This window comes from Salvia splendens, chromosome 6 (genome assembly GCF_004379255.2).
Source record: "Salvia splendens isolate huo1 chromosome 6, SspV2, whole genome shotgun sequence".
NCBI lineage: Eukaryota > Viridiplantae > Streptophyta > Magnoliopsida > Lamiales > Lamiaceae > Salvia > Salvia splendens.
Genome location: NC_056037.1, coordinates 36,171,916 through 36,186,454, shown reverse-complemented (window position 1 = coordinate 36,186,454; position 14,539 = coordinate 36,171,916). Strand labels below are relative to the sequence as shown.

Here is a 14,539-nt window from a genome sequence, read left to right as displayed (position 1 = left end):
ATTGATATTATATATTTTTTAGTATATGTAACAAGGATGTTATGTAAATATACCTTTATTTTTCAAAGTAATAAAATTGAACATATTCAAATTTTGCCAATATCGAATTAACCAAAAAAATAAAATTCTTTATAAAATGAAACCGAACCAAACAAAAAATCCAAACGAAACTAAACTTGAAAAATCAAACACTAATAATTTGGTTTGATTATGTGATTTTGGTTTGTTTTCATTTAATCTGATATAAGGTATGTGAAAAAATAATTTCAATCGGTTTTCACTTATGTGGTTTAGGTTTGATTTCATTTGATGTGATATAAGGTGTGTAAATAATAATTTCAATCGTCCACAATAAACTCAAACAAAAAAATTATTATTGAAAAATAAACAAATTTTATTTATTTTTAATTCACCCCAAACTCAAACTCTTAAAAAAGAAAATAAATTTTGTGTATGACTTCTGTATTTACATAGACAATTAAGTGTTGTTTTTTATTTAGCTCTTCTACATTTCAACTCCGACTAGAAAATAATTTCCCACTTCCATATCTATAGAAAAGAATTTTAAAAAAATTATTCATAAAATGGCTTCGCCCGGGTTCGAACCGGAGACCTTCAGTGTGTTAGACTGACGTGATAACCAACTACACCACGAAACCTCGACATCAACGTTTTTTACTTAATTATAAATATACATATTTTCTCATTCAGTACTACTAAATCATTATTTTGTGCTATATTTAATTCCATTTAGCAGTTTAATCTAGAGACTCACTAGTATAACATTGGTATTTGTCTGTGAAAAGCTATTCCCATTCCTACATCCATAATTATTTGTTAATATAAATGTCTAGATTAGTCTTAATAGCACTTATTAAACATGAAAGTTTGCTGATTTTGCACATAACTTTATAAAGTTTTGAATAGCATACGTCAAATTTTAATTTTTCTGACTGTCCCAAATTTTTAATTTAGGTCAGATTGCAGATTACTTGGCTAAAATATATGTGACACGACATACATTTTATTTTATTTAGTATTTCCACTATATCATACAAATAGATACTTTTTGGTTAACTTATTTTATTTTTAATGTAATGAATCTTATTTTTCATTATTATTTTACCAATTGTGTATTAAAACCATATAATCATAAAAGGTGTTATTTTTATTGGATGGAGGGAGTAATTGTTATCATCAATATCAATTTAAGAATTAAAACTTATACTAGTACTAGTATTTTACAACATTTTTGCGCATTCGTTGTCAAACTTTTGAATTTGATTTTCTAGAAAATTACGGAAAATTGCTCTTTAGACCAATGATATCAATGTTGTTGCCTAACACCTACTTATTTTGTTCTCTTGTACCGACTTTACAAGTTTGATTCATCGTCTAGTACTCCATTTAATATGGATGATTAATTTATAATTAAATAGTACTTGTAAATAAGTAGCACAGAATATTGGTTTAAAAAAAGTGACATTTTGAATATCATGGGAAAATTCATTTAAAGGTAACGACACAAATAACTGCTAAAAAGAGGTGCAGTCACATGAATTATTACAAGTCTCTCGACTCTTCGGTCATAACTAGAAAGGGAAATGCCACAAAACAATGCCGGAAAGATGAAATAAAGAGGGGGAAAAAAGGCCTTCATCTTCATGCAACAGATGCCATGTGAGCAATCAGATCGATCACTCTTGAGCTGTATCCCCACTCGTTGTCGTACCACGACACGAGCTTCACGAAGTTCTTGCTCAGTGCAATTCCGGCCTTGGCATCAAAGATGCTCGATCTGCTATCGCCAACGAAGTCTGTGGAAACCACATCATCCTCGGTGTATCCCAAGATGCCCTTGAGCTTGTTCTCCGACTCCTCCCTGCGAATAACAACAACATTATTAGATGACATTCTCAGCAAAGTCCAAACACGCATTCTTCAAATGAAATAGCTCACTTGATGGCAGCTTTGATCTCGTCATAAGTGGCCTCCTTCTCTAGCCTGACCGTGAGGTCAACGACTGAGACATCAACGGTGGGGACACGGAATGACATGCCGGTCAGCTTTCCATTTAGAGCCGGAAGCACTTTGCCAACAGCCTACACATCATATCAATTAGTATGTCTCTATAATGTAGTATCAAATCTAGGAATTGTGATGAGTGAATGGACACAATACCTTGGCAGCTCCAGTGCTGCTGGGGATGATGTTGAATGAGGCAGCTCTTCCGCCTCTCCAGTCCTTGCTTGAGGGACCATCAACAGTCTTTTGAGTGGCTGAATGCAGACAAATACCGGATCAACGAGAGTCGTAAGATTAAATTCAACCTCGATCAACAAACGTAAGCAAACAGAAGTTACCGGTGATGGAGTGGACAGTGGTCATGAGACCCTCAACAATGCCGAACCTATCATTGATAACCTTGGCCAATGGAGCAAGGCAGTTGGTGGTGCAACTGGCGTTGGAAACAATGTCAAACTCGGGTTTGTATTCCTTCTCGTTCACACCCACAACAAACATTGGGGCATCTTTGCTAGGGGCGGAGATCACAACCTTCTTGGCACCACCCTAATTCCCAAAAATTCAACATACACAACACAATCAATCACTTATAACAAGCACATCTATGATCTAATCATGAAATCCAAGGCAATATCATTGTACAATGAACAATATATTCAGATCTTGACCAGATAGATTTATTTAGTTCAAATAAACACTTATAAAATCCAAAGCACTATTGTTTGACAATGCATATTATATTCAGATCTTAACCGTATAGACTTATTGAGTTCAGTAAACACACCACAACCCGACAGATCAAAGAAAATGAATACAAATTGAACGATTATGCTATCAAATTGGATTCAGAAACAGAATAAAGAGCGACCTTCAAGTGAGCAGCGGCTTTGTCCTTGTCAGTGAAGACTCCAGTAGACTCCACGACATACTCGGCGCCAGTCTCACCCCATGGGATCTCCTCAGGGTTCCTGGAAACCAACAGTCATAAACAAATCAATTTCCTCATTCTATTCAATTACACATCGAAACATAATAAAAAAAACAAGCAAACAAACTAGCACCTGCATCCGAAGACTCTGACAGACTTCTCACCGAAGAGAAGGCTCTTCTCGTCCTGCACCTTCACATCGTGGTGCTTCCACTGGCCGTGCACACTGTCGTACTTGAACATGTACGTCTGCAGGGGAAAAAATCAACCAGCATTAATCTCTCACGCTCGAGTACAAGCAGATCTCAAAATCTACTAATAATTTGTCAATTAATGCGGTTTACCATGTACTCGGTGGTGATGAATGGATCGTTAATGGCGACAAGCTCGACATCGTCCCTCTGCAGAGCGACTCTCGCGACCAAACGGCCGATTCTACCGAATCCTGAGCAAACAACACAAAAAGGAGCGGAATCAACAGATCGGAACAATGCAGATGAAGCTGAAGCGAAACAGCACGTATATAATAAAACTACGGAATTAAACTAGAATTTAAGTGTAGATCTAGTAATATACCATTGATTCCGATCTTGATCTTGGCCATTTGCTGGAAAGTGAAACGAAAACTGAAACCTTTGTTGGTGAATGAGCGAAAGAGAGTGGTGAGAAGAAGTGGTTTGGTGAACCTGAAGAGAAATGCAAAAGTGGGGGCAATATTTAAAAGCGTTTCAAAGCCGGTTTTTTTCAAAACCGGCTTTATCAAAACCGGTTGTTGGGAAGGGCGGTTTCCTTTCTTTTCGTGGGGGAAAAGAAAATTAAGGTTTTGATAGTAAAAGGGAAAAAGGATTTGAAATTAATGTCCTCCTAAATATAACTGCAAATTGAGTAAAAATCAAAAGTGGTTAATTTCTGGTTAATCATTACTTCAAATTATGGTATTGTATCATAATTTTGAATTTTCACAATTATTCTATAACAATGAATTTTGGCATGTTAAGTGTATAAATATATTGGCGTGGTACATGAATGTGTAGAAATTAAAGATATGTATAACTAGGGGTATTAAACGCAATCATTTAAATAGTCGAATGTTTTTATCCGCATAGTATTTTCCGTATGCTGCGTCATAACATAATTTGTCACACCTCAACCCCTCTGACGTATACTCTTTTAATAAATAAATCCCTTATCATATAAGCAATCAATACACGTGTCTAATTCATAGAACACCCATATTATATAAGTTCAAACCAACACTTATCAGATACATATATCATGTAAAGTAGTGGAACCCTCTCACTAGTCTATATACTATACATTTATCTACATGCAAAAAGATGAGGAGGAGAAGGTTGTCAATATGCGTCAGCCGCCGAACCTAATAACACGTGGAGTTCCTATGACCCATGTCAGTCAAAACTTTACTGCTATCTTATTCCTGAAAAATTTAGTGGTTTATATGAGCCACAACTCGTATATATAAATTTCCACCTTTAATCTCACATGATACAAACATCAAGCATATTCTTTTATCAATACATAGGGGTGAGCAAAAAAACCGGAAACCGAATATCCGAACCGAACCAAACCGAAATTTTGAAATTCGGTTCGGTTATTTCGGTTTTTCGGTTCGGTTCGGTTTTGAAAATATAAAAATTTCGGTTTTTCGGTTCGGTTCGGTTCGGGTAAAGAAAAAAACCGAAAAACCGAATAACCGAATTTATTTAATATAAATATAATATATATATATATATATATATATATATATATATATATATATATATATATATATATATATATATATATATATATATATATATATATATATATAACTCTAACCCTAAAAAAATTTCTGCATCCATTCCCAATCCGCCTCTCCGCCTCCATTCTCAATTTCTCCACCTCCATTCTCAATCTCTCTTCCTCCACTCTCAACTCCGGTTTCCACTCTAAGTCTCTAACCCTAAAGGCTAAATCTCACGAGCTCTAAGCCTCCAACGGACTCGGCAAGTTCCTCACGCTGCTCAGGAGCATGAAGAACGGCTCCGACTTCAATTTCTCCGAGCTCAAATTGCCGCTCCACGCCGGCACTCACGTCGACGCGCCTGGCCATTTCTACTTCGAACTACTTCGAACAAGGCTTTGATGCCGATACCCTTGACCTCAGAGTACTCAACGGTAACCATTGTATTCTATGCTTCATTGTACATATACATAACTTATGTATTATTTCCTTATACATTCATATATTCTATGCTTCATTGTACATAACTTATGTATTATTTTGTATTTCAGATTTTACAAAGTTGATTCAAAGCTTATGATAAAAATTATGGCCAAAAGATATGGCCAAAGCTCATCCCGTGGAACGAAGAAGATTGAAGACTTGTGAATGGATTTACATTGTTAATTTGTTATAATATGTTGTAAATTAATTAGATATCATGAAACTTTATTTTTTATTATGTTTTGGTGGATGTTATTTGTGTTACTATGATTTTTTGTGTTATTTTCGATTTTAAGTTTTTAGGCCTTTTAAAATTGCACAAAATTTCGGTTTTTCGGTTTATTTCGGTTTTTAAGTTCGGTTTTCGGTTTTTTCGGTTTTCGGTTTTTCGGTTTTCGGATTCGGTTCGGTTATGATTTTAGCCTAAATTCGGTTTTTCGGTTTCGGTTCGGTTTGGGTGAAAAACCGAACCGAAACCCGAATGCACACCCCTATCAATACATATAATCAGAAACAATATATAACATAATTTAAAAACAAACCATTTCATATTCATATGCATATGCCACTCTATTCAGTTTATTATTCTGTAACAGTCAAGTCTGGTATCTGCCCGGGATTCCTCTATGACCCGAAGGTCCCTCTGTAATTGGACTCATAGGTCCCTCTGTATTTGACCCCGAAGGTCCCAATATGTTTGACCCGAAGGTCCCAATATATCCACTGTGATTTCAGATCCAGGGCAAAACCGTCACAGATCCTCTTTAATCCAATGATTCACATAATCGGTATCATAAACATATCCTTTGCACCAATAACATATCCATATCATATTCCATCAAACTATCCAATATATCTAAACAAACATGTCCATTTAAGCAATCAAATATTCATATCATATTCGACCATCAAAATCAAACAATTCATAATCATATCAATTTCACACCATATAATCCAATAATTCACTCCAATTCAACATATAACAAGCAACCACATAACACATGTAAAACTAAAAGTGTGATTTATACACACCTACTTATGCCAAAGATTCCAAATCTTGATTTATAGCTTTTGAACATCAAGATCACTATATTTTTTTTTTCTTATTTCCTTCTCCCTCCTAACTCTCTATTTCTTTTCCTCTTTCTTTTCTTACATGTGTCTCTATGTGTAATCAAATATATTTTTTTATCAAAGAACTCAAGCTACATATGTATAAGGACTTTAACTATTAAAATATTGGACAACATTTCTTATACAAACACATATACGTATATATCTATATAGTTTTATTACTTTCATTAGTTAAATATTTAAATTGCTATATACATTCTTAATATACAGACTTAGATTAAATATACTGAACATAGTTTTAATATAATACCATATTTTATAACAATCCATTTATATATCTATACTTCTAATGAATATAAATGCTAATATGTAAAAATAAAGCATATTTTGGGTCATGGATGTCACATAATTTCCTCAAATCCAAGACTAAAAGATAATTGAGAATAATGTCCACACTATAATATTATCGACTACTTTTCTAATTTGTGAAATTGATCAGAAATTCAAATTTTGGTGATTTATTGATAATTTGTCTTATATATAAATATTACTACTATTTTCATTTACGGACCACTGAGATTATTACATATCCAAAGTCAACGATTGATAATTAATTTTAGAAAGGGTGTCCTAATTTTGATTATTATAGGTTATTATCTTGATAATTAATTTAAGAAATTTCAATCAATTTTGAGTCCCAATCTGGGATGAATGTATAATCTCACCTTTAAAGTTTAGAAAGATAAAGTAGAATGTTCAATTTTGCAACAAATTTAAAACATTTGAAGACTAGGGCGAATTTTATTGAGATCCAAGATTTAAAGTTACAATTATCTCTTCCTATATAGCATAGATACTAGCTTGATCCCTAATTGAATGAACGAATACGAAATACTTTTTCCCTCTTTCTGTAAAACCATTATAGTAGAAACAAACAATTAATAAATTAGTCGACTTTTGCATAGTGCAATAAATACTTTGATTTTGTTTGATAATATATTTATTGTGGATACCTAAAAGGTAATTAGACACAATTATTATTAATGAAAAATCTTATACGAGCTTAGAAAGCAAGCAATTGTATAGAAAATAATTATGTGTTGATAGGAATATTCGCAGGAACAATTGGAGAATCTTGGTTGGTAGGTTGAAAATAATTAATTAGTTTTTGTTTTTTCTATCATGACTTTGGGCCTGTAAAGTGTCACCTAAATTTGGAATAGGATCCTTACTTTTTCAACTCTTTTATTTATTATTGAATTATAGTATAAAAGTAGAAATATTTAAGAAAATACAGAGAGGACAATAAATAGTTGAGTATGCATGATGTATAAAATGTGAATTGTGAACCATATTGAATTTATTTTTAAAATTTTGTTACTCCATGTTAAATTAAAATGAAATCCATTATTTGGGCAAAAAAAACTACTGTTAACTAAATCTGTATGGTTAAATTGCAATCGGGGGTTGAGCTCAAAACCGGACATTGATCGCCGATTTGAGAGCATTGAACTTGACCATGGCTTTGGGCCATACCACAATCGGAATTGTGCAATAGGTATTCCACTTCCCGTTCCAAAATGTGAACTGGTGGTTAATAAATATGGATAAAATTAAAAAATCAAAGACGATGAAAAAACAAACAAGAGAAAAAAAAAACGTTTATATCCTTCATGAGCCAGCTACATTTTTTTATGTTACTTTTGTTTGGTTTAACTATTTGGAAAAGAAAAATATTTACACATTAATTGTAGGAAAATTCTTTACTATGAGATTCTCTGACTATATTAGTTATTAAATGTCAACGTAAAATTCAAATACTAGTACCACCAATTTGTGGTAGGCGTGACACTGGTCGTCACTGCTGCGGTGTTTTTCACACTTGTTCGAGATATAATTTGTGTAAAAAAATATTGTTTGTCAACTAAAAAAGCATCTATTTTAAAGCACCAGAAATATAAAAGGATAAAATTAAAAACCCGAAAATTTGGAAAGAAATGATCTGTATTTCACATTTAATTGAGATATAATTTCTATAAAAAATATTGTATGCCGACTAAAAAAGCATCCATTTGAACGCCAAACTGCATCGGAAATTGTGTAAAAAAGACATTTTAAAAACGGAGATTTAGAAAATAAAAATAAAACAAATATTGGCTTCGCCCGGGCTCGAACCGGAGACCTTCAGTGTGTTAGACTGACGTGATAACCAACTACACCACGAAACCATTCACATGCAATCTTAGAATATAAATTTATTTATTAATTTATTATGATTCTTGAGGAAATATACATTTTATTTTCGAGCACCATATGTACGATAAAAAAAAAACTTGAATTATACACTATATATGCCATTGACATGATGACATGACATAACATTTTTTTGCAACTTCATAATCATATTTAAGGATTCAATTTTATCCAAGATTAATGAGGGAGGATTTTTATTATGGGAAATGCAAGTATAGTTTGTAATGGTTACATATGAACTACATCCAGAATTGTTTAGTGGAATCATGAGCAATAAATGGTCACAAAACAACAGTTGCTCGAGATGTTTGCTTAGGGAAGAGGCCGTCATTGTTATATTGAACAGAATAATATATTTCCTGAAGACAAAGGTCTCGAGTTTGAATCCATCGTGATACGACCTTAAATTATATTCATCTCATCAATTACCTATATTCATTTTAGATTTTTTGACTCGGGCCTCAAAACAATCACGGGCCTCGAAGCTTAGGGAATTGGGCAACTTTGTTGTTGTTTATATTGTTGGACCAGGATTAATAATAAGTTAACCTTAGCCTAACATCTCATGCTAAACATACCCTACTATCAATAATTTATAAAAATACTATTAACTATTAAATAAATAATTAATATATAGATATGTATATAGCTAATACTTTGTTTAAATATTTCGGTTTGATCATTAACTAAATCGATGTAACTGACTGAATCATAAATCAATAGCAATAGCTTTACTGGTTTATTCACCAATCAAGATTTTAAAACACTGCTTCTCACTTACTTATTAATTTATATTTCAAAATTATTCTCCACTTACTAGCGTCTCATTTATAAACATAGAGTAGTCGTATACCATGATCTGCAATTCGATTTCAAAAATTTAATGAAAGATTAAAGATTATTTTAGTGTATGATGGATCAGGCGAGTTTTTGATGGTGATGAATGCTGGAAAATACAGATCACGACACAGAGATTTACGTGGTTCGATTTACTGAGGTAAATCTACGTCCACGGGAAGAAAAGAGGGCAGAGTTGTATTGCTTGATCTGTTTTCTACGGCTTACAATACAGACTTGCTATTTGATATTTGATCTCTAGAGAACTTAACCCCAGTCTATCTGATCTAAGTTCTATTTATACATTGAACTAAGATCGTGGCTTGCATCACCACTAATGATGATTGTGGATGTCGTGGAGGTCATGGAGATCCTGCATGGGTCCACTACCTCTTTGTTTGGTCCGCTTATCCCGCGTGAGATCCTGCATGATTTGACACCACTAAATAGATCGTGTAGTGGTCATGAGATCCTGCATGGGTCCACTATCTCCCAGTTCGGTCGAATACTGAGACCGAACTGCTGAACTATTGCCGAGCAGCTTTTGCCGATCTGAGAGTAGAGCTTGATTGGTCGGCTTTTACCGAGCTGTAGGCTGGGGCCGAACTCTTTGGTAATGCCGAACTGATTGGTCGGCTTTTACCGAGCTGTAGGCTGGGGCCGAACTCTTTGGTAATGCCGAACTGATACTCTTCCTTGGGCTTTGGGCTGATGGGCCGTCACTGCTATTGGGCTTGTTTAGTACGTACCCCATCACTACCCCCCCCCGAAAAGCGAAGTGAATCACTTCGGCGAAGCGAGTCACTTCGGCATTCTGGATAAAGGTACGGGGGAGGCTGACGTCAGGGGACGTGCCTTGCGCGTGACTGCATTAAATGCGACAGTAAAATCCGGCCGTTGAATCCTGAAAAGGTGGGATTCGAAACGGTGCGATGATTTTGAAATCTTCTCCGAATCTGATAAATACGTCCTTTCTTCATCATTTGAATACTTTTGCTATTGCTTCTTCTGCATCCTCTCTCTTTTGCGTAAAAATTTCCTTCCGCTTTCAAGAGTTTCTTCAGAATTTCTTCAAACTTTCAAAGAGTAAGAACTATGTCTTCTTCTTCTTCTTCTGAGTCAGGTAGCGGTAGGAAAGGGGATAAGGGGTCTTCTAGCCGGAAAGAATCCGGGGAGAAGACCGTAGAGTATTTTCACAGCATCTTGAGTAAGGATACTGTGATATCCATATACGAAAAATATCTTCTTCCCAGGGGGAAGGCGGTGGTTCCCGACGACGATCATAGGGCTAACGAGCCGCCGGAGGGTTATGCCACCGTTTACGAAGCCGGCTTGGAATGCGGGCTTCGTTTCCCTCTTTCCCCTGCCTTTGTAGAGCTGCTAGATTTTTTTCAACTCCCTTTAGGTCAGGTGACTCCGAACTCTTGGAGGCACTTATCGGCCTTTGCTGCCGAACTGCGTAGGCTAGATAAGGATCTGTCTCTGAGGGCAATCCTTAATTTTTTCCAGTTTAAAAGGAAGGGATCTTGGTTTTACTTGATCCCTTTACAGCCTTTTAGGGCCTTCTGCAAAACCAAATGGCCGAAATGGCAAAACCGCTTCTTTTTTTATAATAGGACAGCGGCTCCGGGCTTTCCCTGGAGAGGGCCGAAGTCCGTGATTCCTCATCCTCGGTTAGAACCGTTGGCCGAGCTCGAGGGCGAGCTCAATAAGATTCCTATGATTAGGAAACAGTACTCGGAAACTGAGCTCGTCAAGGGCGACCTCGTGTTCAATATCTCGTCTTCGGACGAAGAAACTGAGGGTGAGGATTTCTTTTTTATGCTTTACTGCTTTAGCGGCAAAAACTAACCTTGTTTCCTTGCTTTTCGGCAGTGAACATGCTAAATAAGCTCAGTCGCAAATCCTCGGAGCCCAAGGAGCCGGAGAGGCCGAAAACCACCAGCTCGGCGTCTGATGCCGAGAAGAATCCGAAGAGGCAAAAGACCTCTTCGGACCCAAAGAAGCCGGAGTCGACTTCGGCAAGTAGGAAGGGGAAGACCCAGAAGCCCCCAAGAGCGCCGGAGAAAGACGTGGTCTTGGCGCCTCCTTCGGAACATATCTGTGAGCCCTTTTTATGGCCCACGGACTTCGCCGAGGTGAACTTTCTTCTTGATTTTCTGGCCTTGCTTTTTTTTTCTGTATTTTTTGTAGCCCCTCTGTTGACTTTTTGCTTTTTCCATTTTCAGAGGAACGATATGCTCTCCAAGCTCGTCGCCGTCGAACTCTCCAAAGCGTCCAACGACTATGCTGAGATGCAGAGGAAGTTGGCGGCTGCTTGTCATCGGGCCGAGCAGGCTGAGGCAAACTTTGAGAAAGCCAGAGCTGCTAGGATTTCGGCCCAAGATGAAGCTCAGTTTGCCAAAAACCAGCTCGTCATCCAGCGAGAGCAGACGAAACGGAGGGATGCTGCCGCCGTGGTTGCCCAAGGAGAGGTTCTCCGTGCTTTCGCGGAGAAACTCTTTCTGAGCAACCAATTTTCGGCCTTTGTCGGTGATCTGCTGAAACTGATGACCGATAAAGCCGAGCAGGGTCCCGAAGTCATCCTGCCGCTGTACGGCCGAGAGATAGCAGCTCGGCTTCAGAGTCTGCCGGTGCTTGAGGAGCTTGCTTCGTCCTCGGTCCTGCTTTCTGCAGACCAAGTTCGTAGTTGCCGAGCTGACCGCGATGAGAATATGGAGGCTATCTTTGCCTCCATAGGGTCAGTTTCACCCGCTCCAATTTTCCACGGAGAGGGTGAGACCGAGCAGCATGAGCGGCAGACCGGCGATGAGCAGGCCGAGCAGGAGGCGCAGCAGATCGGCTATGGTGGCGCTGAGCAGGCTGGGGAGAGCAGGGAGGCCGAGGCTGAAGCTGAAGCAGACAAGGAGAAGGAAGCTGAACCTCACCGAGAAGGCGGAGACGAAGCTGGCGGAGTATGATTTCGTCTCCCTTCTCTTAGTTTAGTTTCTTCCTTCTTGTAAAACGGCTTTGAAGCCCTTGTGTAGAAAAAATTTTTCTTATGAATGATAAAATTCTTCTTTCTGCTCTTGTGTCTTCGTATAGCCTTTCGTACTCTCTTTTACTCCTGTTGTGGTTTACTACCTGCTCAGTAATCTGAAATGCCGAACTGACATAGCTGCTCTATATTCTGAACTCTTAAGGAGCTGGAGGTACTTCACTGGAAGCGGCTGTACTCTTCGGCTTTAGACGAAGCTGAGAAAAGAGCCATAGCTGACCAGGTGAAGAATGACGAACTCTTGGCTCGTTCAGTGAAGCTGGAGGCCGATAATAAGGACTTAGAGTCCGAAAAGAAAGATCTGGAGGCCGAGCTGAATACCGCCGTCGCTGAGAGGACTGCGTATGAGGATTTCATCTGCAGGCGCGGGGGAATGACCATCTCTGAAGTTCAGGAACGAGTTGACGAACTGTGGGAGGAATATCATGTATTCCGGAGGAACAATGCGCTGGAGAGCTCGGCTTGCCAACAAGTCGTGAAATCATTGCGGCGCTGGGCTTCTCGGTACGACATCATTCTTTCCCGGCGTCCCTCAATCGAGAGATTCCTTAGGCATTTCCCGCCAACAGATGGTCACACTCTAGCTCAAACCCCTGATTCACTTGCTCAAAACCCTACTCCAAGTCAGCAACGAACTCAGGAACAGCCGGAAACGTCAAGACGAGAACGGACTGAAGTTCGTAGAGGAGCTGTGATTATGAGTGAGCAAGATCAACAAATGCTTCGTGAAGAGACTCTTCGCCGCCGAGGTGCTAGAGCTTCCCGGGCTCAGGGAAGAGGCGGTAGGTCGATTAGAGCATCTCGTCAACCTGCTTATTCTTCAGCTGCCGAGAACGCCCGAACTCGGCTTCACGAGGATTTTGTGAATAGATGGCTCAACTTTAGCAACCAGGGACAGTAGAATAGTCCTTTGTAATAGCGTAACGCCTTCCCGTAGGGCAGCGGAGTTGTATGCCGAACAAGTTTTAATAAATGAAATCTTCATTTCGCTTCTAACACTGCGTATTTACAGCTCGGCGAAAAAATTTCATCGTGCTCGTCCTCGGTCTTATGAAGTAAACTTCTTTTGACCGGACTCGTCCTCGGTCTTATGAAGTGAGCTTCTTTGACCGGACTCGTCTTTGGTCTTATGAAGTAAACTTCTTTGACCGGACTTGGTCCTCGGTCTTATGAAATAAACTTCTTTGACCGGACTCGTCTTTGGTCTTATGAAGTAAATTTCTTTGACCGGACTAAGCTTGTGTCCTAATTCGGCGAGTTTTATCGCGTGGATCGGACTTTCCCTTGTCCTAATTCGGCGAGTTTTATCGCGTGGATCGGACTTTCCCTTGTCCTAATTCGGCGAGTTTTATCGCGTGGATCGGACTTTCCCTTTGTTGCAGTTCGTTTCAGACGAACTGCTTGTTTCTTAAGCTGAATTGTGGTCTTGTATCCTCCTTAGAAGCTTGGACTCACAATCGTTGGCTTATATATGTTCTAAGAAGGGGATCAGCCTTTAAAGAACAAGATACCTCAGTAACATTTGTAAGAGACGACACGCACATAGACAGACAAAACGCACATAGACAAACCAAACGCACATAGACAAACCAAACGCACATAGACAAAAAAGGACGAACAAGCACAAAGAAAGCACATACCTCTAGGACCGAACTAGACACAAGACTGACTGACCGGACTGTCTCTTACAAATGGAACTTCTTGAGGTTGGAAATGTACCATGTTCGGGGTGCTTGTTCTCCTGACATGTGAGTCAATTTATAAGACCCTTTGCCGAGGACTTCTGACACCCGATATGGACCTTCCCATGTGGGTTCGAGTTTGCCCAGCTTTTCTGCTCGGCTTACTTCGTTGTTTCTCAAGACGAGATCTCCCACTTGAAATTGCAGCTTTTTCACCCTTTTGTTATAATACCGGGCTACTTGCTCCTTGTACGTGGCTGCTTTTATGCAGGCCAATTCTCTTCTTTCTTCGGCCAGATCTAGTTCGGCTCTCAGTCCGTCCTCATTCAGTTCTGCTGAGAAATTAAGAGTTCGGGGACTGGGTATGCCGATCTCAACCGGAATCACGGCTTCAGTGCCGTACACCATCGAGTTCGGCTCCGGTGTGACTTCGGTCATTTCGCCTGCCTCTGACTCCGGCTGCTGTGATTGCTATG

At 38.4% G+C, this 14,539-nt stretch overlaps 1 protein-coding gene and 2 non-coding genes across 3 annotated transcripts; all 3 read right to left on the bottom strand.

Annotated features, from left to right (window-relative positions):
* Window positions 1-585: 585 nt before the first annotated feature.
* On the bottom strand, window positions 586-659 carry TRNAV-AAC. The gene has a single exon. It is a non-coding gene; the product is annotated as a tRNA-Val (tRNA).
* An 806-nt stretch (window positions 660-1,465) lies between these two features.
* Window positions 1,466-3,652, bottom strand: LOC121807493 (glyceraldehyde-3-phosphate dehydrogenase, cytosolic). The gene is made up of 8 exons (XM_042207732.1): window positions 3,530-3,652; window positions 3,298-3,398; window positions 3,087-3,202; window positions 2,894-2,993; window positions 2,364-2,571; window positions 2,182-2,279; window positions 1,960-2,102; window positions 1,466-1,882 (listed from the first exon to the last, which is right to left on the bottom strand). The coding sequence occupies exons 1-8, from the start codon at window positions 3,555-3,557 to the stop codon at window positions 1,663-1,665; spliced, it is 1,014 nt and encodes a 337-aa protein (XP_042063666.1). The 5' UTR covers window positions 3,558-3,652; the 3' UTR covers window positions 1,466-1,662.
* A 4,756-nt stretch (window positions 3,653-8,408) lies between these two features.
* TRNAV-AAC lies at window positions 8,409-8,482 on the bottom strand. Its single transcript has one exon. It is a non-coding gene; the product is annotated as a tRNA-Val (tRNA).
* Window positions 8,483-14,539: the final 6,057 nt, after the last annotated feature.

Excerpts from the sequence above, each read along its gene's own strand:
- LOC121807493 (XM_042207732.1), bottom strand. The coding sequence starts at position 3,557 with ATGGCCAAGATCAAGATCGGAATCAATG. Across the intron at positions 2,572-2,893 it reads AAGCCGCTGCTCACTTGAAG|GGTGGTGCCAAGAAGGTTGT; the intron begins GTCGCTCTTTAT and ends TTTGGGAATTAG. Across the intron at positions 1,883-1,959 it reads GAGATCAAAGCTGCCATCAA|GGAGGAGTCGGAGAACAAGC; the intron begins GTGAGCTATTTC and ends TGTTATTCGCAG.